Source organism: Paraphaeosphaeria sporulosa, assembly GCF_001642045.1.
Source record: "Paraphaeosphaeria sporulosa strain AP3s5-JAC2a unplaced genomic scaffold CC84scaffold_11, whole genome shotgun sequence".
Lineage (NCBI taxonomy): Eukaryota > Fungi > Ascomycota > Dothideomycetes > Pleosporales > Didymosphaeriaceae > Paraphaeosphaeria > Paraphaeosphaeria sporulosa.
The window spans coordinates 1,134,995-1,154,002 of NW_017253370.1; the positions used below are offsets into that span (position 1 = coordinate 1,134,995).

Sequence of the window (19,008 nt, forward strand, 5' to 3'; positions counted from 1 at the left end):
TAGATTCATGATATCATACGACCTCTATCCTACCAGTTCCCCTTCCTCATAAGCACAGCCTCATTCGCACCATTAGCATTACCCACCGCACCCAAAGAAAATTACGCCAACCACCAGAACCCCAATACCCCGCTAACCCATAACAATGATGCAGAGGTATCATTTGCATAATCAATAAACCAAGTATGAAAGCCAGCCCTTTAGACCGTAACATTGCGTTCCGCTTTAGACGAATAGGAAACTTTGGGCGGCGACGTCAACGATATCGACGGCCGTGTAGGTCGGCGATTCTATCGTCGCGGCCCTCCAATGCCCATGCCTGCGCTTGTCATGCGCCCGCCGCCGGCATTCAGGCTCTGTCGTACAATCATTTCGGCGGCCTGCGCCGCTGCAAGACGTTCCTACATCACTATGAGTATGTGTATTGAGCAGAGTTGTTGACAGCACATACCTTCTGGCGACTCCTGTCACGCAAGTACCTCTCCGCCTCGGGTCGCATTCTCAAAATGCGCAGAATCATATCATCGCTGGGATCTGCCTGTGCCTCCTTTCTCTTCTCTATCTTGGCTTGGCGCATGGTGCCCAGGTTGCGAGAAAGCATGATGGTTTTGTGCTTACGCGACGGCATGCCGACCAAGCCCGCTGCACCACCAAACTGGTGTCCCATAGATGCCGGAGCTGATAATCTATTCATACGCGCGGCCTGTTCTTGTTGACGGATTTGAGTGGCAGCAGCCATGCCTTCTGACGTCCGGATAAGATCGTCGGTCGATTCGAAATAGAAGAAATTGAGGTTTTGAAGCTCGTGGTACTTGGGTGACTTGAGCACATCGATGGGAACACCATCAGAGTTTCCATCTTCGTCTGCAGCATGGAAGAAGTCAAACAATAGCTGAAGCCACTTAAACACGATATCGACCTCTTGTCGCGTTAGCGGTCGCTGTTGACTCAACTTGTCGCTCAGCGGAGGAACGAGCAGAGCTTCGATAGTCGCCAACACTTCCTTCCACAGTCTCGTCATGACCATAATCATCGCCGGGTCTGTCAATGTCTGTTTCATCAAGGCAAAATTCTCGTTGAAGTAGTCGAACAGCGGCCCAAGAGCTCTGGTAACATCTTGCTGCGTCGGTGCTTGTATGACCGATTGCGGACGGTTCCCCGTGCGGAAGAAGCTGGTGACTGACGATACGGACAAACCACCGCTAAGCATGGCCTTGAGAGCTCTGCGCGACAAGCTGTGGTTGATGAATGCGGAGAGCTTGTCAGTGATTGTTCGCGTCATCTCGCGCTCAGTCCTCTTAAGCGTCCTGAACGCTTTACCAAAGTAGAACTGAATATCGTCTCGTTCTCCTTCCATACTAACTCGAAGGAGCAATCGACCTTGCGTATCCAGATCCAGCCAATACTCGCGAGGCATAAAGTCCCTGAAATGGGAGGGATCTAACTTGAGCGACGTTCGCCCAACGCAATCGTGGTCGCCAAGAGTGTCCCAGTCCCAGATTGTCGCGATGATATTCAGAGGTCCGTTGGTGGTGATATCAATTGTCTCGTCCCATCGTGGATTGAGGTTACCATATATGACGCGCGTCTTTGCGAGACGTTTCTGGTACTCGTCGCCGAGGACGACATAAGGGTCACTGAGACCGTTGATGTCACACGCCTTGAGGTCCTCCGCTTCAATAATTTTGATGGTAAAGACATAGTTGTTGTTGCGGATGCGCTGCTGGGGTGGCGGGGCATACTTATTGATGACTTCGGCACATGCATCTACGTTGATTTCCCTCTCCAGCTTATCCAACTGTAACATGGCGTATTCGACGTTGTTCAGCTTGATCAAAGACTACACAAGTCAGTGCCGCATATTTGACAAGTATAGATTACATACCCCTGGGTAGAAGTTGAATGGTTCAATCTTCTCTTTCTGGTTGTATAGGTCTTTTGCCATGGATAGCCACTTTTCTTGTCGCGTCTGACGGGCTGCAGCTTCTTGTTCAGGAGTCATGCGATCCATCTCCCGAGCAAACTTCTGTTCTAGGAGCTCACAGTATCTCGCTAAGCCTATTCCTATGGACTTGGAGATTGAGGTCATGAACTTTGCGTATTGGAGGTCATCATCCCAATTCAAAGAGACGATCTGATCGATGCTTTGTTTGAAGGAGCGGAATATGTCAACAACAGACACGCTGTGGCGTTCATCGTCCATCGGCACGGGGTTTGGAGACTCGATCAGGAACTTGTCCGCTTTGAAGGCATTTTCGACCCAGCCAATGAGGCTTGCGTCAGTCCGTTCAATCCATCTCCACACAAACTCCTGCAACAGGCCCTCGATGTGGAAAGCAAATTTACGGTTCGGAAGAGCATCGCCATGAATTCTCCTGATTTCGACAAGCTCCTTGTACAGCTCGAAACCGTCATCGACTGGGACGTCCTGGCCGTTTTCGTGGGCAACGTCCAGGATTCGTGACACCAGGTCCCTCGCATCTCCTGCGTATGCGGGGAACATCTCTTCTACTAGGCACATCATGGGGCTGACACCCATAATCTGAGGATTCTTCTTGTAGCGTTTCTGTATCTTCTCACAGAGCTTCACCACAGCTCGCCCGAGCTCGATGACATGAAAGAACTCCCACTCTTCCTTCGTTTCCGGGATGTGTTTCGCAAAGAGGTCGTGGTATTTGTCGGTAGCCTTCTCACGGAGCGCTTTTTTCAGCTCCTCAGTATACCGGTCCATTGCTTCCGGGTTATCTTGGAAAAGATTGTCCTCGTAAATGTGGGTAGTCAGCACGTACATAATTGGCCCCAATGGCGGTGCCTTGGCCTCGTAGACGAGGAGCAGTGTCTCGTACAACTCGCGAAGCAAACAATCGTGAAGTACTGTTAGGATATGTTGTTTGAGGGCGTAGTCATGTACGGTCCACTTCGAGCTGTCGAATAGCGAGTCAGAAACCTGTACTTGACTGAGACGGTGTGACTTCTTGTCCGTCGGCGGTGGCTCCTTGGCGTAGTTGAACGCAGCATCCAAGGTGTCTAGGTCGACTTCCTGGTTCTCGTACTTCTCCTTGACCACGTCGAGGAAGAGGACCAATCTTGAAAATTGTGGCAGTCGCCATCGCAACGCTATCTCGGTCAGTAGCTCGGTAGACTGTTTGGACAGTAATTTGAAAGAGGGAACGTCGCTCGTCGCCTCAGACGGTTGCAATTGGGCGTCTGCTATATCGTACGAGAGTGCCTCCTTCAATATAGCACGATAGTATGCTCGTGTGTCCGATGGTATGAATGTGAAGGGCATTTCGTGTTCGCCACTATCCTGTAAGCTGAGGCCACTCATATCCACGGGCTGGTCGATGACATATGAGGATGCGTTTTGGGTTGCGTTCGAATCACGTCTTGTAGGATCATGGTACGCACTTTCGTGCGGAGCGTTTGGTTTGAATTGAGGCACAGAGCCACCAGGGGTACTCTTGGCTAGTTCGGGGTTCGACTGCACGATGGCGAGTATCATTTGCGACAGATCCTGAACCTCTTGATGGCGCCAGGCTTGATATGCATCATCGAGGTCAAAGTCGTCGCTGTTCAAGGTTTTGCTGCTCATCAAACTAAGATGAGCTTGGTACGTCTTGAGGTCTTGCAGTGCCGCCTTCTCTGTCCATACAGACTTGTATCGATTGATATCATTCTGCACATCCTGATAGGATATGGCGAATATGCGGGAAACTACCAGGACCAGGGGCATGTCCTTCACCTCATAGCTGCGTGGGACCTCTACCTCAATCGTGGAGCCCCCTTGTCCACCATTGCGCTGAGCCTCTGAAGCCAGATCTTGGTCATGCATCAAGAGCTTCTTCTCCATTGTCTGCAGTCGGGTCATCAATTCTGGGCGGTCGCGTGCCCAGTCGTGGTTTCGCAGCGTCGAGCTGAGTAGGCGGATGAAGAGTGCAACGTGGCGGTCCACCATGAGTTTCCAGCTGTCGTCGCCCGGGGGCTTGCCCTTGGACAGCTCTTTGGTCGCGTTGGAGAAGAAGATGAGCAGCAGGTCCTCGACTCTGCGGTCCTTCTCCATGGACTTTCGAAACTGCGGCTTCTTGAACTCGTTCAGGAAGACTGCAAAGGTCCGCTTCACGGTGGCATCCTTGTACTCGGGCATGCGCTCGGTGCCGACGAGCACGCCCGTTATCCGCTTGTCCAGCTCGCTCATAAAGTCTTTGGGGAATCGTGTGCTCTTGGAGTCGCGGATCAGGGAGAAGTCCTTCATGAGGTCGTTGACAGAGGTCGACGACCGCTGCACGGGTTTGGGGGCGGCGGCGACATGCTGGACTCGTTTCTGGCGCGGCTGCAGCAGATATGCGAGGTATGCTGCGCGGAGGGCGTAGAGATAGGCGTCTTGGGCGGAGACGTTGCGCTGCTTCCCTCGCGCGGAGCCGGAGCCGCGCCGCGAGACACGCTCGCCGCGCTGGATGCTGTTGACGCGGCTGTTGGTGCCCTGGTCCATTGCGTACGTGGGCGGTGTCTTCAGGAGCGGTGCGTGTGTCGTGCGGGAGAGGTTGGGCGCATAGCAAGCAAGCGAGTGCTGATTGCTGGCGGGCGCGCGCGGTGCGGTGCGGTGCGGCGGGGTGGTGCTGCTCTTTCGGGCGGTCCACGACGGTGTTTTGCTCCTTGCGTGGATCGTGCGGCCAGCGAGCGTAGGTGTCAAGCCGGCGCGCTGCAGCGACTCGTGGGCGTGGGCTCGGGCTTGGGCTTGGGACTGGGGGGCTCTCTTGGTGGCGGGAGCTTGCACGGCGGGTGCGTCACGTAGCTTGCGGCCAGTTGCAGCCCTGCCACCTGGAGCATGCACCCTCTGCTGACGCCCGCTCATGAAACACTTTAATCTTGGAACAGGCTAGCTGCCCGGCGCCGTCGCCCTTGCGCGCATCCCCCGGCGCGATGACGCTCGCCAGTCCACCACCGTAAATAAAGTACCCGATGCGTTGCGCTCTCCCGAGGCCCTGGCGCAGCTCTTCCCGTCGCCAATGCCCGCACGTGGAAGTGCAGTGCCTGTGCGCCGAGACCGCCCACCCCTCCGCTGCTGCTCTTTCACCCGCAAGGAACTGGAGCGCGAGGCCTGGCCCAGAGCGTCCATGCAATCGCCGAGCGCGCGCGCATGCGTCCCGCGCTGCTAACCTCGGACACGACAGCATCACGCTGACGCGTTGCGCCGGGCGGACCTCTGCACTGTCACATGAAGCGCGCTCCGGGTAGCCCCTTCCTCGACGTCGTCCACGCCGCCCACGGGCAGCCGAGCTACAACCTCTCCCTTTGCCGACGCCGCCCTTCGCACACACGGCACGCCAGACCATGCTACGTGTGGTCCTTGGACACGCAGAGGCAGATTACCTTCTTCATTCCTGACACACCAACACCGGCCCCACGATCCGACACAAACACTTCAGTCCACAACACACATCGACCATGACTTCCTCCCAGAGCCCGCCCCCAGGCGCGGCGGATAGACCCCGCCTCACCGAAGCGCAGAAGAAAGAGAACCACATCAGATCCGAGCAGAAGCGGCGCGAAGCCATCCGCGACGGCTTCGACCGCCTCGCGTCCATTGTGCCCGGCATGGAGGGCCAAGGCAGGAGCGAGGCGGTGGTCCTGGAAGCGACACTGCAGCACATGCGCGAGAAGATCAGCGAGCGCCAGAAGCTCATCGAGGCCGGCAAGACAAAGGGCATGGACACGGCGGGCTGGGAGCTCTCCCGAGAGACCGTCACCGCGTGCGAAAGCCAGCAGAAGCGCAACGAGAGCGAGCAATAGCCGAGCGAGGACGACAGCCTTCACGGATTTCACACGTCTCGAGACGGATTTTGATCGATTTGGCTTTTTTGTCCTGAAGGGTCTCCAAAAGGTCGACAGCATGGACCAGCGGGACAGAACTTGATACTCGGTGTTCCTTGAATATCGTGCGACGAGCACACGGCATCATAGACTCCAGGTGCCGGACGCGTCGTCGGCTCTCCTTCTTTACGCCGACACGAGCCAATGGCGACGCGCCGACTTATCGATAACGAGATAGAAAATACACCACTACATTCTTGACAACCCCGCGGCGCATCGCGTGAACATGTCTTTCAGCTTTGGCTTTTCGGGCGATGATATAGAAGCCGACACAGAAGATGTCTCCCAGAGCACCCAGCCCGCGGCAGCAGCGGCGCAACATGCCCCTCCGCCAATCCCGGCTCAAACGCACAACATAGATGAATTGGTAGGTATGCGCCTCGGCATCGCACTGCATACTACAGAAGCATCATGCCCAGTCAACTAGATATCCTTACTGTCTGTACACACCTAACATGTCCAGCTCTCCTCCCTCCCCGACAAACTGTCCTTCACCCTCACCACCATAACCTCCCCCCTCGGCCACACCACGCGCCTCCCGCGCCGCGAGCTCTTCGACGTCCGCCTGCAACTCATGGCCGAGGACGATGGCACCTCCGCCGCCCCGCTCGCGGGCCTCGACGACTCGGACGTCCGCACCAACGTCTACGAGGGCGGCTACAAAACCTGGGAATGCAGCCTGGACCTCGCGCGCTTCCTGCTCGACCGCGGGCCGCGCAAGGACCTCGACGACCTCGTGCGCGTCGACCACGTCGTCGAGATGGGCTGCGGCACCGCGGTGCCCAGTCTGCTGCTGTTCCAGTATGCGCTCAGGGAAAGGCTGGGCATGTACTTCACACTGACGGATTACAACGCCGATGTGCTGCGGTTGGTTACGCTGCCGAATTTGGTGCTGACGTGGGCAGGGACGCTGGATGAGGCGGGGAGCAGGGAGGTTTTCGGCGAGGCAGGGAATCCGGTTGCGTTTCCGAATGCTGAGGAGGAGAATGGCGATTTGTACATTACGCCGCAGGTGCTGGAGGCGTTCAAGGCGCAGTTGAGGGAGACGGGGTTGACGCTGACGCTGCTGTCTGGGTCGTGGCTGCCGACGGAGACGCTGCTCGAGCTTGTGCCGTCCGCGCAGGAGATGAATACGCTTATCCTGGCGTCGGAGACGATCTATTCGCCTGCGAGTCTCGTCGCGTTTACGGATGCGATGGTCGCGCTCATGCGGCGCGTGAAGAGCGGGAAGGCGCTGGTGGCGGCAAAGAGGCACTACTTTGGGGTTGGAGGGAGCGTGGATGAGTTTAGGCAAGAGTGCGGGCGCAAGGGGTGTGTGGCGTATGAGATGGAGTTTGAGGGGCTGGAGGCGGGGGTACGAAGGGCGATTTGCGAGGTGCAAATGTGCTGACCTTGAGACTCTCTTTGTGTTCAGAGAAGAAAACGAGGAGGGTCATGCGAGATGAATGTGATGTTTCATAGGGGTATCTAGGTGTGCTACGAATGAGGATGAAATGGGAAAAGCCCGTGTCGTGTCGTGCCAGAGTTCATAACCAAGCATGCACCAAGCGGTGATGATGTTCAAAAGTCCACGTAACTGCCTTGCTGAAGAACCGATTCAACAGTCTAGAGCCGGAGAGACGGTACGTCCCTCTGCCTGACGCTCACCGCTCTGTCTTCGTTCCTCCATTCGGCAACGGCGTCCTACGCCTTCTCGTTCTTCGCGTGCGCGTACACGGTCGGCATCTCGCCGCGATCAATGTACTGCGGCTTGTCGTCGCCCATGCCCTCGCGCATACCCTTCCGGATGGTCTCCCGCTCGATAGCCATGTTCTCTCCACGCGCATCCCGCAGGCGCTCGACGCTACGGGACACCACATCAATATGCCACTGCAGCGGGTAATCCTCCCGGAACCCAACTACCTCCGGCGCTGCGATACCGTCACGCAGGTTCTCCAAGCCTGTAGAGATCTCCCGCAGCTTGAGCAGCGTGGCGCTCACAAGCTGCACAGCGTTGGCGCGGTAGCGCAGGACATCGCGGAGGAGCTGGAGCGACTTCGCGTTTGCGGCCTTCGACGAGCGGTTGCCGCCGAGTTTGGACCAGAGGTCCGCGAGAAGCTCCTCGCGGTCGCGGTTGACGGTGTTGTCGTCGCGCATGGCGATGTCAGCGATGATGTCGAGGCGGGCGTCGAGGTTGTTGAGCAGCGCCATGAGGGACTCGCTAAAGACTATGAGGCTGGAGACGTCATCTTTGAGCTTGGACACGTGGTTGAGGTACTGTACGAAGATGCGCTGCTCGAGGGTTTCGGGTGGGCCGCGAAAGACGGAGAAGATGTTCATGTGCTTGACGGCTTCGGAAAGAGCGCCCTTATTGGCCTCGGTGGCGACGATGCCGTTGAGCACAGTCAGCGTCCACTTGTTGGTCGAGATGACTTGGTCCGTCACGTAGCCGATGCGTGCGTTGTACTTTGCGAGGTCGTCCGAAGCCTCGCGCGCCGTCTCAATGAACGAGTCGAACTCGTTCTCTAGCTCGGCCCGGGAGGGCAAGTTAGAGAAGCGCACCTGGATGCGGAGGTCGCGCATGGCAACCTGGCTCTTCTTCATGTTTGCTGGTAGGGCGTAGGAATCCTTGTTTGCCTCCAGGACATCTTCGAAAGAGGACTGGATGTTGACGAGCTCTTCAAAGTTGGCTTGGTGGTTGTTCGGCATCGTGTCGCAGAAAGGCAGAAGGTAGCCAGATAATGGGAGCGAACACATTGGCGCAAGGGTGGCCTGGAAGGAGTTCTTCAGGTAGATTGAGCCAAACTGGAGCGTCAGGACTAAGACGGCGAAGCCTGCAGCCACTCCAATAACAGGCTGCAAGCTAGCGAAGATGATCTTGAAGATGCCGAAGATATATCCGAGAACAGGACGCAAAGCGTAGTCCCAGAAAAGCCCCATGAAGTGCCATGGATTTACCGGCTCTTCTTGAACTGGGGCAGCCTGGCGCCTGTCGGCTCGAGGAAAGCGCGACATGTCTTTGCTCGCATAGCTAGGGGCAGGATTTCGCTGAGGGTTCCTGCTCCTGAGTTGAGAGTTTCGGATGGGTGCTGTGGGTGACGCGCTGTTGAAGCCATTCGTTGACGTGTTGATGGAGGGCATTATGAACGCCGGCTCAGGCGATTGCTGTGGCGTTGGTTGCTGGAAAGTTCTCGAGGCACCCCTTGCCATTTGCGGTCGCTGTGAAATTCGAGCGGCTGAGCCCTTGGTAGGTGTGTCATGGCGGATTTCCGTCGCCCGTGTAGTCCTGGGATGCGGCATAGGTGTAGCCATGTCGTCCTCCTCTTCGTCCAACACATCGCGCCGGTGCTCTTCAAAATAGTCGCTCTGGCTGCCAGTGTCCGACAATGAATCCGCAGAATCAATAGAAACGTTGTCATCTGAGTATTCGGCGGAGCCCCAGGAATCTCCAAGGCTGCCGTTGTGCCTTCGCGGTTGTGCGGCGGCCATGTTGTATCAACCTCCCTCCTTCTCTTTCAAACACTAATCTGAATAAGATGCTCCAACTAGTTTGAGTTCAAGTAGGGTGTGCAAGAGATTGCGTAGTGTCCAATGTTCAGTGTCGTTAACATGTAATGGTTCTACAGAAGAGGCTGGAAATCGAGGTTGCCACTTCCTTCAAGGTGTGACGTGGTATTGACCAATCAGCGCTTGTTGATGAGGAACCGCGTCAATGTAAAGTCTAACCCTGGTCTTAGAACTGGGTTAGTCGCGTGTTCTCCATTCATGATTATGCATTTGCGATGCGCTTCACAAAGACTTGATTCAACATGTGACGACGTCATCGTCATGATCAGATAAGATCGGTCGGCGCCAAGCCGCTAATTCAACGCGCCTCGAAGGTGCAGCGCAGCTCTAAAGCTCGCCAGCTTTCTCGATGCCGAGCATACGGCAACTTTCAGCAGTATCAAGTGTTCTTGGGCGGAGGCCATTGAGCTCACAAATCTCTCGCAACCATGTAGCAACTTCGGTCAGGAGCTGCTCATGCTCAGCTCCAGGTCCTTTCCAAAAATCGGTGGCCCGCAACGCGCAACGAGCTTCGCAAAATGCTCAATTGAATCCTACAACGTCGGAACCCCCCAAGCCCGACGCTGGGGCTGATCACCGGGTGATTGCGAAGCTGCATGACCTTTTCCTTACGTCGCCCATGTCCCCTGGCTCGCCGCTGCTCCTCCCGAATGGCGCCTACGTTTTCCAGAAGCTGCAAGACTTCCTCCGAGCACAATACCCGCAGTTCGGATACAAGGAGGTCATCACGCCAACCATATATAAGAAATCTTTGTGGGAAAAATCGGGGCATTGGGACAACTATGCGGAAGACATGTTCAGCGTACAGGGTCGAGGCGCGACAGGGCAGACAGAGAATGCGCAGGCTGGCGAGGATGAAGAGTTCGGACTGAAGCCCATGAATTGCCCGGGACATTGTCTGCTATTCTGGGGTGAGGGCGAGCTCAAAAGCTACAGGGACCTGCCTGTGCGGTATGCCGACTTCAGCGCGTTGCATCGAAACGAGATTTCAGGGTCCCTGACGGGCTTGACACGGGTCCGACGTTTCCATCAAGATGATGCGCATATATTTTGTCGGCCAGACCAGATTTTGTCGGAGATTGAACAGACGTTGAAGTTTGTGGGCATGGTGTACGACACCTTCAATCTTGGTCCTTATAAGTTGTTGCTCTCGACTCGACCAGAGGAACACTACATTGGGACACTTGAAGAGTGGAATAGAGCGGAAGAGCAGCTGACTACTGCTCTTAATAACAGCGGAAGAGAATGGGCTATCAATGAGGGAGACGGTGCCTTTTACGGTCCGAAGATTGATATCATTCTGAAAGACGCGACTGGGAAAGAACACCAAACAGCAACCATTCAGCTCGACTTTCAACTCCCCCAGCGCTTTGACCTGCAATATCAAGCATCGCCCGAGGAGCTGGAGGCAGGTGCTGTCTCAGCTGGGGACAAGAATATTGATCCATCGTGCCGTCGGCCTGTCATCGTCCATCGCGCCATATACGGATCATTGGAGCGCTTCATGGCCCTCCTTATCGAGCATTACAACGGCAGCTTCCCATTCTGGCTTTCGCCGCGGCCCGCGGTGGTCGTGACGTTGAATCAAAAGCCTGAACTGCTCGAATACGCGGCTCGCGTTCAATCCGTACTCGCAGGTGTCTTAGACCCCTCACATTCGAACAACGCACAGACAAGCGCCGACTTCAAACCGACGCCAAGACAATTATCTGCGATCCACCTTCCCATCGACGTCGACTCGAGCGCTCGCCAGTTGGGTAAGAAGCTCCGCGAAGCCCATAACAAGAAGTATAACCATATCATCGTCATCGGTGCTGAAGAAGCGAAGTCTCAAACCGTGCGTCTGAATATCAAGAACCAGCCGAACGATGGCGCCGTACGCGAGGTTATCACTGAGGTTTTGGGGCGGCCGCTTACGGAAGAAGATGAACTCAAGGGAACTATCAGTGTAGGGATGACGATAGAAGAGGCAAGAAGGTATTTCCTGGCTCTGGTGGAGAGATTCTTGTAGTATACTATAAGGCCATAAGAATGTAAATTATTGTGTACACTTCGACGGTCCGGCGGGTTGAGATGCCAGATCTTGTGATGTTTCTTGTTCGATACTCCGTATATGTTCTCTGTCCACCGCATCGTACACTGACATGTCACTGAGATGGTCGAAGGCTGCAAGGAATCAACCTAACTATCTAGGATGGCGCGTTCAAATGCAATAAGGTAGTACGCCAACAAAATATAATTATGCAATCAGAAGATGCGCACACGAGATGGACAATTAGCGTATAAGTTTAGCAGTTCCACTAAAAGCGTAATGCTTGTACTTCAACGTACTGACCCAGGAGCGATCGAATTCCTGCAATGTCTACAGTGGACAGCCGTGTCACCTTCACCTTCACTTGTTATTTATTCACTCTGCAGACAATCGATCTCAACAGGCGAGGCCCACTCTCTCGCCCGATTCCACACTTTTTGTTGGCTTTAGCATCCCCAACACCAACAAGTATAGAAAGAACCAATTATATCTTCTTACTCATCTTCAACACCCTCACCTCCGCCCAGGACTCGCCGAGATGGCGTCAACAGCAAGTGCTGACGCTGTAAGCCTTCCCAGCCCAGTATCTACCGACAAGATACCATGAAATATTTCGGTTTCGGAGGCACACATGTAAGTCGTAGCCACAACATCGCAAGCTCCCCTATGCACATACAGTACTGCGTACGACAGTATGCTGACCATCAGGGTCAAGGAACCTCGCTGAGATGGCATCTCTGTCAACGAGTTCCTTGTCTATCGCGGTCTATTGTGCTTCTATTCCGGTTTCTTTGTTTGCGCTCTGAACGGATCATTCAAAGAAGCTGGTTCAACTGTGTATGAGATGCATAACTGCAAGATCAGGACCTTCACCATCTCTGTCTATTGGCTAAACACCGGCCTCCTGTCGTCTGGGATCGATGGCGAATCGCTCCAACAACAAGATCCTGTGGATGTCTTCATCTTCGTCGATTTCTACGCTATTCCCGCATTCGAAAACGGCGCATTAGAGCTCATGTCGGGACAAGAAGGTTTTCCCAGGACAAGGTACTGATGTCAATAATAGTCTCTCGAGTCTCAAAACTCTCAGCATGTGGACAGTGCACTAATAATCGCAAGGTGAATGTATGGGTGGACGTCATGGAGAGGAGTTTCTGCGAGCGCTACCATGACTATGCTGAGGTGGTGCGGAAGGGATCAAGCACAGGGTAAGCAATCGTGTGTAATTCGCTGCACTCAGTGGCAATATGATGCTACTATCAGGCCCCAGCCCTGCAATCCAGGACGGCTGAAGTGGCATATCCACGAGGATTCTACACCTCGCCTCTGGTAGAGCTCACTCGTATTTCAGATTCACGGACCGTCTGTGCGTCGCGGTATCTCGCACGCATTCTCTTCATCAAGGAACTTCTTGAATTGAAAATGACATAGTGCTTCTCACTGTGACCAGATCAGCATTCGACAACATGATGACCATTCAGGTCACTCAAGGACCTCGCTTCCAGAAGAAGTTTTGAATTCATCGCGATGTTTTCTGCTTGTACTCCAACATTTTCGACCATGGTCTTAACGGCGCTTTCATCAAGCAGACTTGGCTCACAACCATCTGCCGGAAGAGTGCCTGTTGGGTGTTCTCCAAGCGTGCGTCAGCAAGCAATTCGTTGGAGGCACTGATGTCGGTCGCAACTGTGCAGATCTTGGAAAGCAAAAATGGTATGCAAAAATGAAGGCAGCCTTTCGCGAGCGATACCAGGATCACAACATGGCTGAGGAATACACCAAGGTTTATGCGTAAGTGATACCGCGACAGTTCTTTATACGTTCAACTGATCTGTTCGATTAGGAACGGCGCCATACTCCAAGGAAACTAGGCCTCAGACTTTGGCAGTTGGGGTGAAGACTCCGGTGGTGGAGTCGGTAGCCACTTCTTGTGTCTTCGTCACGAAAGCTGATGTGACAGCGGTGGAACATAACTCTCATGGGTGCATAACAATATGCACATCATCACCATAAGTTAAGCGGCTTGAGTTTCAATTTTCCCTTGAGGGGTCCATCTGACATTCCGAAACGTTCATACACCCCCTGATGCTGATGATATTGCATAGAAGTGCAAGTCTCAGACGTAAACGCCAGCAAGCGACGTGCTTATTTACCTGATCTGGGCGTTACACGGCATAGCTAAGAGGGCTTCTGGTGGCCATAATGTTTTGCTGGAGGAGTAGGCTACTACCACCTGGTAGAATCGATTCTGCCGCGATCAACTTGATGCCAGGCCCTATAAAATGAAGGTCTTCTACGACTGCTTCGCTCTTATTCTGTCCTCATGTATAACATAAGAGCGTCCCAACTCCCTTCTGTCGCTGTGCCTGATCCATTTCCAGCTCTGAGTACAGACCAGTTAGGACTTGAAAACTTGAAAAACGATTGACGATGACGATAAATGTTGTCGTCGACAAGATAGGCAGCAAGATTATTACGTGGTACGTTGGCGGGGATACGATCATATGGTACTTCTTCAATCTTCTAGAGGTCGATGTGGCACATTGGGCAGAGATAAAGAACACCTAGGCGACGGCATGGCTTGGCCTGTCGTGGCTGACTGAAGCAATGTCCGATGATACCGTACTGTGCATGCTTTGACAGGCATCCATCTTCTGGGTCTCGAGTCTTGATCCGAGTTGTTCGCAGATCTGTCAATAGTATGGCGGGCATGAACTGGAACACAGTGTCTGAGCCACGACTCATATGCATAAGACCAACTGAGAATGCGAAATAGTCATGTCTTTGGGAGCAAAATAGGATCGGTTATGTAGGAAATCAAACCCCGACAGCCAAAATGAACACCCCCGCTCGAATGCTCCATCCAAACTCCACCTATGCCATGCCAACGCAATGCAAAATCAAAGAGAAAAAGAAGCAGCCCGGACCGTATCAGCACGAGCGTAACGTATTTGTGCCTCGTGATCTCGTGAGTGCTCATGTTGGAGACATACGTCTCCCGTCATTGTCCCAAGCCACATTGCAGGACTGATTGCCGGACCAGAGTGTATCCAAGAAGACTCCAAAGTGGAGAGGAACGTTCCATGTCGTAGCCTTGGCGTCTACTGAGAGCTTGGGGTCGTTTAAAGACCAGCCGCATCAAGCTCCTCGGGCGTTTTGTGGCGCGCAAGGACGAGACGCTTGAATTCGTCCATGTCCTTGTCCCAAAGCTCGGCAGCCTGGCCGTTGAGCGGGCTCGAGCTATTGTGCGGTTAGCCCTGCTATTGCAAGGCGTAGTAAATTGTGAACTTACTTATTTGGCTCTCCGAGCAGACTCTGCAGGCTCAGCAGCACGGTACCAATGTTGTATACGGCGCTCCATTTGTCCTTGAGGATATCGAGGCAGATCCTGCCGCTGAAGTCGACGTTGGGATGGTAGATGGGCGTCTTGAAGAGCACCGTGGGCGGGGCGTACGGATACGTGGCACCAAACTCCATGCTGAGCTTGAAGACGAGGTTTTCGTACGGCGTTGACTCGGGGCCGTCAATAGTGGCAGTCCAGCGGCTCATATTCTCGTCGTCGGGAAAGGCGGTGATGCCGGGCGTGGGCTTCATCATGATGTCCATGAGCTCTTTCTGCAGGCTTTGAGGTGGGGTTAGCGTGCGTCACGGCCAGAGGGGGGGCAGGGAGAGCGTACCGTTGAGCGACAGTGGCGCCGCCGCTGCCGTTGGTGCGGGCTCCGGTTGAGAGTGCCATTGTGCTGTCGTCTTGACTTTTTTGTTGTTTCCTACGACGAAGAATAGCCTCCAAAGCTGTAGCAGAACCGCCGAAATGCAGTCCTGTTCGATCGATTTGTTGAAGAAAATGAAGAAGAGAAGAAAGTAAGAGGTCGCCGACAAGACCAGAGTACAGCGGTGAAGGTGAAGTGGGGGTGGTAATGGAGCTCGAGCAGTCAATGTCGTGCGTGCTTGTTTACTGTTCGCGCCATCACCCCGGATACCGTCTCGCTTCAGCTCGCTAGGGCGGTTCGACCCCCACCCAATCGATGCGCGTCAGGTACGCGACATGAGACTTTGTTGCGTCGCGCTTTGCCATCGTATGCTGGACCTGTGCTGGATGACGACTGTATAGGTATCGTGCTTCTGGTGGCTGCTGGTTTTATGAAGAAGAGGAAGGAGCTCGCCGCGCGAGGCAATCTCCACCACCCCACAATTTGACAAGAGAGGCCCATGGTAAACTACTTGGACGAGATGCTCAAGGCTAGGATTAGATCGATGAGCGCGTGATGGCCGCGTGGGAGTATGATCGTGCTGACGTTGTGCAGTCCAGGATGGGCATTTGGGACACTTGGATAGCACTCAGAAGTCTAGAGGCAGCATAAGAAGCACAGCAGGACAGGCCACCATGGCTGCAGTCTACGATCGCCAGAAAGGAGAAACAGAAGAGCTTCTTTGTGGAGCATGGTCTGCGGGTTAGCATACCTTTGACAAAACCCGACCTGAATGTTGTCAGATCGCGCAAAAACTCTCGCACTTAGCCATCAGGTTACAAAATTACGACCAGCAGGAAAGAGTTAAAAGAAGGATACCAGGCCCCTAATCAGGAGCAGAAGATAGAGAAGCGGTGGAAGCAGAGGAGCGGGCCGCGGAACGAGAGGACCAGGCAGGCGAGCCGGATGACACACGCTATGCATGGCTCTGCATAGGGATGAAAAGAAAATTGAGTGGCGGCCGAGATGGGACGATGGCAGTGACTGTGATCCTACTCATTCACCAACATCATCAACATGTCGAGATATCGAAGCCGGAGATGTGCGCTAGGTATGCATGGAGCACCAGCTGAGGCACAACGCCTAAGAGCAAGCAGCCCGCAGTTTCCGAAGACTCTGACTCAACGGCGTAAAAGGCTCCTCACTTGTTTGTAGTATCATTTCTACATGAAGACTGTAGGAACTATAGAAATCATACCCCGTACCCATGCCGTAGAGACCGACTCAAACGTCCACCATCACAGCATCTTCATCTCCCTCGATCTCACATCCATGAAGCACAACTCTCTGAAGCTCCTCTCCTCGAACCCCAGTTCCCATCACCTTCCTGACAGCACCACGTATTCCCACCCACTGCTCCCCCTCCTCCGTGAACTTTCCAAACCGACTCTCCAACAACTCAACCCACACCCACAGCCCAGCTACCGTCCTGTGCACATTCCTGCTGATCTGGCGATCCTGAAGTCATGTCTTGAATCTCTTCAGTGCCGTCTTAAACACTCTCTTCGCGTCGTCCTGGTCGACTGCCATGCCTATCACGCGCATCGTGTCGGTCGAGCCCACGGGGTACTCGCCGCACGAGATGCAGAATTGGCAGCCTCGTTTCGTTCAAGTTCGCTCGATGTCCATTCCTTGACCATCTTCATCCATAAGCTTCATGTCCAAGACGAGCATGCCCGCGAGGGTGGGCTTGGAGCCAGTCTGACTGATGCGGACGACGGTGATGCATAATTTCCGGGGCTTCGGGTTTCTTTCGCGCTGGTCTTTGTTAATTTGACTTCCTGCATCTATATTCGAGATCTGTGGTGGGATCCTGTGCCCCACAAGGTTTCCACCAGGTCGAATGCACATGCCAGGACACCAATACTATGCTTGGAAGCAGTGATGACCCGGCTCGAGGTGGCAAGCCAGTGAGTAACAGCCTCATACAGCTGGAGAGACGATTGGACACGCTGGTTTATAAGCATGCTTTACAGTACTTATAATTCCCACATGTTCCAGGATAAAGATATTGTACTGCGCAGAGCGACCGAGGGGCATTGTTGCTGTTTCCGATGCAGCAAATCCAAGGTATGGCTTACCCTCTAGATCCGGAGACTCATCAAGAACCCGAGATCCAAACTGTGGCTGATCTGGTTCAATCGCACGAGCAACTCCCAGTGTAGCACTCACGCCACAACCCAAGCATCCCATGCTGACCCACTCCCCATCCGTGTTGGTCAGCCCACACATGACGTCTCCGCATCCTGCTACACCGCCCAGCAACACCACACCGCACCCTCTACATATTCACCCAACCCTCTTTTTGTTCACAAACACCTCTGGTGCAAAGCATTCGAAATCTGGAAGGCTAAAAACGTCCACCCACAGTCAAGGTACGGCACGGACGGTACTTGTGGATACCTGGGTCAACGGCGCGCCACGCCTCCAGCGATTGGCCCTGCAGCAAGCGTGCGACGATCCCGGGTCGCGCGCCGACAGCAGATCCCCGCCGCGCACCCCAATCTCTGGCACGTCGAGGCCTGCCCGAAGCCGTCGCCGTCGCGATCGGCGGCGCGCAGGTGACGGGTGCTGAGCGACACGATCCACCGCGCTGCAGATCTGCTGAGCATCTGAGGTGTGTGGCTGTCGCGCGCGGAATCCAGTGGCTGCGAGGGTGGGACGGGCGTGCGCCGGTGGGTGAAGTGCCTTGTTGGCTGACTGCTTGGGTAAGCAGACGTGTGCCTGGCGGCGAGGTGGACTGCCAAATATAGGCTAGAGGTGCTGGGTGCTGGCTGAGAAGGGTGACATGGCGGCGTAGCGTCGATTGGTTCTACAAGAACACGACGCCTTGGAACGTGTTAGGTGGCACCTGACCGAGTGCTCTACAATAGGTGTGCAGTGGAGTATGGGTGGTGGGAGGGTGTGTGCCTGGCATGGTGAGGACGGCATGGCACGCCGACGGTCGATCAGCAGGGGTGCAGAGATGGCAGGACCGCCGTCACCGTTACTATAATATGGGATATTATGGACTGCTGTACGCTTCGTCGTGACTTCATAAATGCATTGAGACGCTGCTCTCGTTATAGAAACGTGCAGCCAGTGTAATCAATCGCCGTCGTATTCAGCACCCGTACCGACGGGATGTCTAGGCGACTCTGGGGAAGACACAGTTAGCAGACGGTTAGCAGCCTCGCAAAGCGAAGGAAGCGCCAGACGTTAATATAATCAGGATGCCGCGTACGCCTGAACGAGTACCAATGTCCGCGGTCGCATCGACTGTTGGTTTTGTGGGGTTTGTAAGAATTTCCACCCAATGGTGCACTTGTGGTCATGTGCGGGCACGAAACAGGATAGGTACTCGTACGGTTCCTGCGTGGTCGCACTCAGGTGGAGATGTTCACCCTGTGCTGTGCTGCCATTGTGTACGTGGACGCAGCGATTTCCTCACAGCTGGTCGGTGGCGCGTCTTGTGCAACGCAATCTATGTACCCCGCGGTCAACGTCAACCGCAATCTAGCCAGGGGAGATATCCAGGGTTCACATATTGCAGTGCGGAAGGCTTCCAGAAGCTGCGAGGGGGCAAGAGCATATCGAGGGGACTTGGGTTCGGCGGGCATGGCCCAATGCAGCTCTAGCCAGACGATAGACTGCGGTTTGCCGTGAGGGCCTTGTGCGAGATTGAAGGGCCTGCCAGTTTGGGTTCGTGATTGCCAGAAAGGCAGGAGAACAATTGGAGGTAGTTCATGCACACGTCGGCGTCCGGCGGGTTCGCTGCAGGAGGGGAGCGACACCACGAGCATCGTCTGCAGGTGTGGTTACTCATGCACA

At 54.5% G+C, this 19,008-nt stretch overlaps 8 protein-coding genes across 8 annotated transcripts; 5 read left to right on the top strand and 3 right to left on the bottom strand.

Moving 5' to 3' along the window:
- Positions 1-6: 6 nt before the first annotated feature.
- CC84DRAFT_1128629 (uncharacterized protein) lies at positions 7-4,748 on the bottom strand. The gene is made up of 3 exons (XM_018175804.1): positions 1,886-4,748; positions 452-1,840; positions 7-401 (listed from the first exon to the last, which is right to left on the bottom strand). Exons 1-3 carry the CDS (start codon positions 4,487-4,489, stop codon positions 291-293), a joined length of 4,104 nt encoding a protein of 1,367 aa, XP_018031539.1. The 5' UTR covers positions 4,490-4,748; the 3' UTR covers positions 7-290.
- Positions 4,749-5,445: 697 nt separating this feature from the next.
- On the top strand, positions 5,446-5,790 carry CC84DRAFT_1101582 (uncharacterized protein; the record flags this gene model as incomplete). Its single annotated transcript, XM_018174920.1, has 1 exon — positions 5,446-5,790. The coding sequence occupies one exon, from the start codon at positions 5,446-5,448 to the stop codon at positions 5,788-5,790; it is 345 nt and encodes a 114-aa protein (XP_018031540.1).
- A 307-nt stretch (positions 5,791-6,097) lies between these two features.
- On the top strand, positions 6,098-7,389 carry CC84DRAFT_1128634 (uncharacterized protein; the record flags this gene model as incomplete). Its single annotated transcript, XM_018175805.1, has 2 exons — positions 6,098-6,238; positions 6,335-7,389. 2 exons carry the CDS (start codon positions 6,098-6,100, stop codon positions 7,259-7,261), a joined length of 1,068 nt encoding a protein of 355 aa, XP_018031541.1. The 3' UTR covers positions 7,262-7,389.
- Positions 7,390-7,650: 261 nt separating this feature from the next.
- Positions 7,651-9,333, bottom strand: CC84DRAFT_1063072 (uncharacterized protein; the record flags this gene model as incomplete). Its single annotated transcript, XM_018173605.1, has 2 exons — positions 7,651-8,839; positions 8,951-9,333. Coding segments are annotated over 2 exons (1,572 nt in total), but the record flags the coding sequence as incomplete, so codon positions are not given.
- Positions 9,334-9,763: 430 nt separating this feature from the next.
- CC84DRAFT_1168312 (class II aaRS and biotin synthetase) lies at positions 9,764-11,482 on the top strand. Its single transcript, XM_018179365.1, has one exon. It carries the CDS (start codon positions 10,037-10,039, stop codon positions 11,426-11,428), a length of 1,392 nt encoding a protein of 463 aa, XP_018031543.1. The 5' UTR covers positions 9,764-10,036; the 3' UTR covers positions 11,429-11,482.
- Positions 11,483-14,208: 2,726 nt separating this feature from the next.
- Positions 14,209-15,541, bottom strand: CC84DRAFT_1128644 (ubiquitin-conjugating enzyme). The gene is made up of 3 exons (XM_018175806.1): positions 15,127-15,541; positions 14,742-15,071; positions 14,209-14,689 (listed from the first exon to the last, which is right to left on the bottom strand). Exons 1-3 carry the CDS (start codon positions 15,183-15,185, stop codon positions 14,572-14,574), a joined length of 507 nt encoding a protein of 168 aa, XP_018031544.1. The 5' UTR covers positions 15,186-15,541; the 3' UTR covers positions 14,209-14,571.
- Positions 15,542-16,215: 674 nt separating this feature from the next.
- CC84DRAFT_1180238 (uncharacterized protein) lies at positions 16,216-16,929 on the top strand (the record flags this gene model as incomplete). Its single annotated transcript, XM_018180461.1, has 2 exons — positions 16,216-16,249; positions 16,379-16,929. 2 exons carry the CDS (start codon positions 16,216-16,218, stop codon positions 16,927-16,929), a joined length of 585 nt encoding a protein of 194 aa, XP_018031545.1.
- Positions 16,930-17,091: 162 nt separating this feature from the next.
- Positions 17,092-17,863, top strand: CC84DRAFT_277932 (uncharacterized protein). Its single transcript, XM_018185735.1, has 2 exons — positions 17,092-17,268; positions 17,349-17,863. The coding sequence occupies exons 1-2, from the start codon at positions 17,253-17,255 to the stop codon at positions 17,771-17,773; spliced, it is 441 nt and encodes a 146-aa protein (XP_018031546.1). The 5' UTR covers positions 17,092-17,252; the 3' UTR covers positions 17,774-17,863.
- The last annotated feature ends 1,145 nt before the right edge of the window (positions 17,864-19,008 follow it).

Bases quoted from the DNA above. Each gene is read 5' to 3' on its own strand.
- CC84DRAFT_1128629 (XM_018175804.1), bottom strand. From the start codon at position 4,489: ATGGACCAGGGCACCAACAGCCGCGTCAACAGCATCCAGCGCGGCGAG. The intron at 1,841-1,885 runs GTATGTAATCTA...TGACTTGTGTAG, and splicing joins CATTCAACTTCTACCCAGGG to TCTTTGATCAAGCTGAACAA. The intron at 402-451 runs GTATGTGCTGTC...ATAGTGATGTAG, and splicing joins GTGACAGGAGTCGCCAGAAG to GAACGTCTTGCAGCGGCGCA.
- CC84DRAFT_1168312 (XM_018179365.1), top strand. From the start codon at position 10,037: ATGTCCCCTGGCTCGCCGCTGCTCCTCCCGAATGGCGCCTACGTTTTC.
- CC84DRAFT_1128644 (XM_018175806.1), bottom strand. From the start codon at position 15,185: ATGGCACTCTCAACCGGAGCCCGCACCAACGGCAGCGGCGGCGCCACT. The intron at 15,072-15,126 runs GTACGCTCTCCC...CCCACCTCAAAG, and splicing joins GGCGCCACTGTCGCTCAACG to CCTGCAGAAAGAGCTCATGG. The intron at 14,690-14,741 runs GTAAGTTCACAA...ACCGCACAATAG, and splicing joins CTGCTCGGAGAGCCAAATAA to CTCGAGCCCGCTCAACGGCC.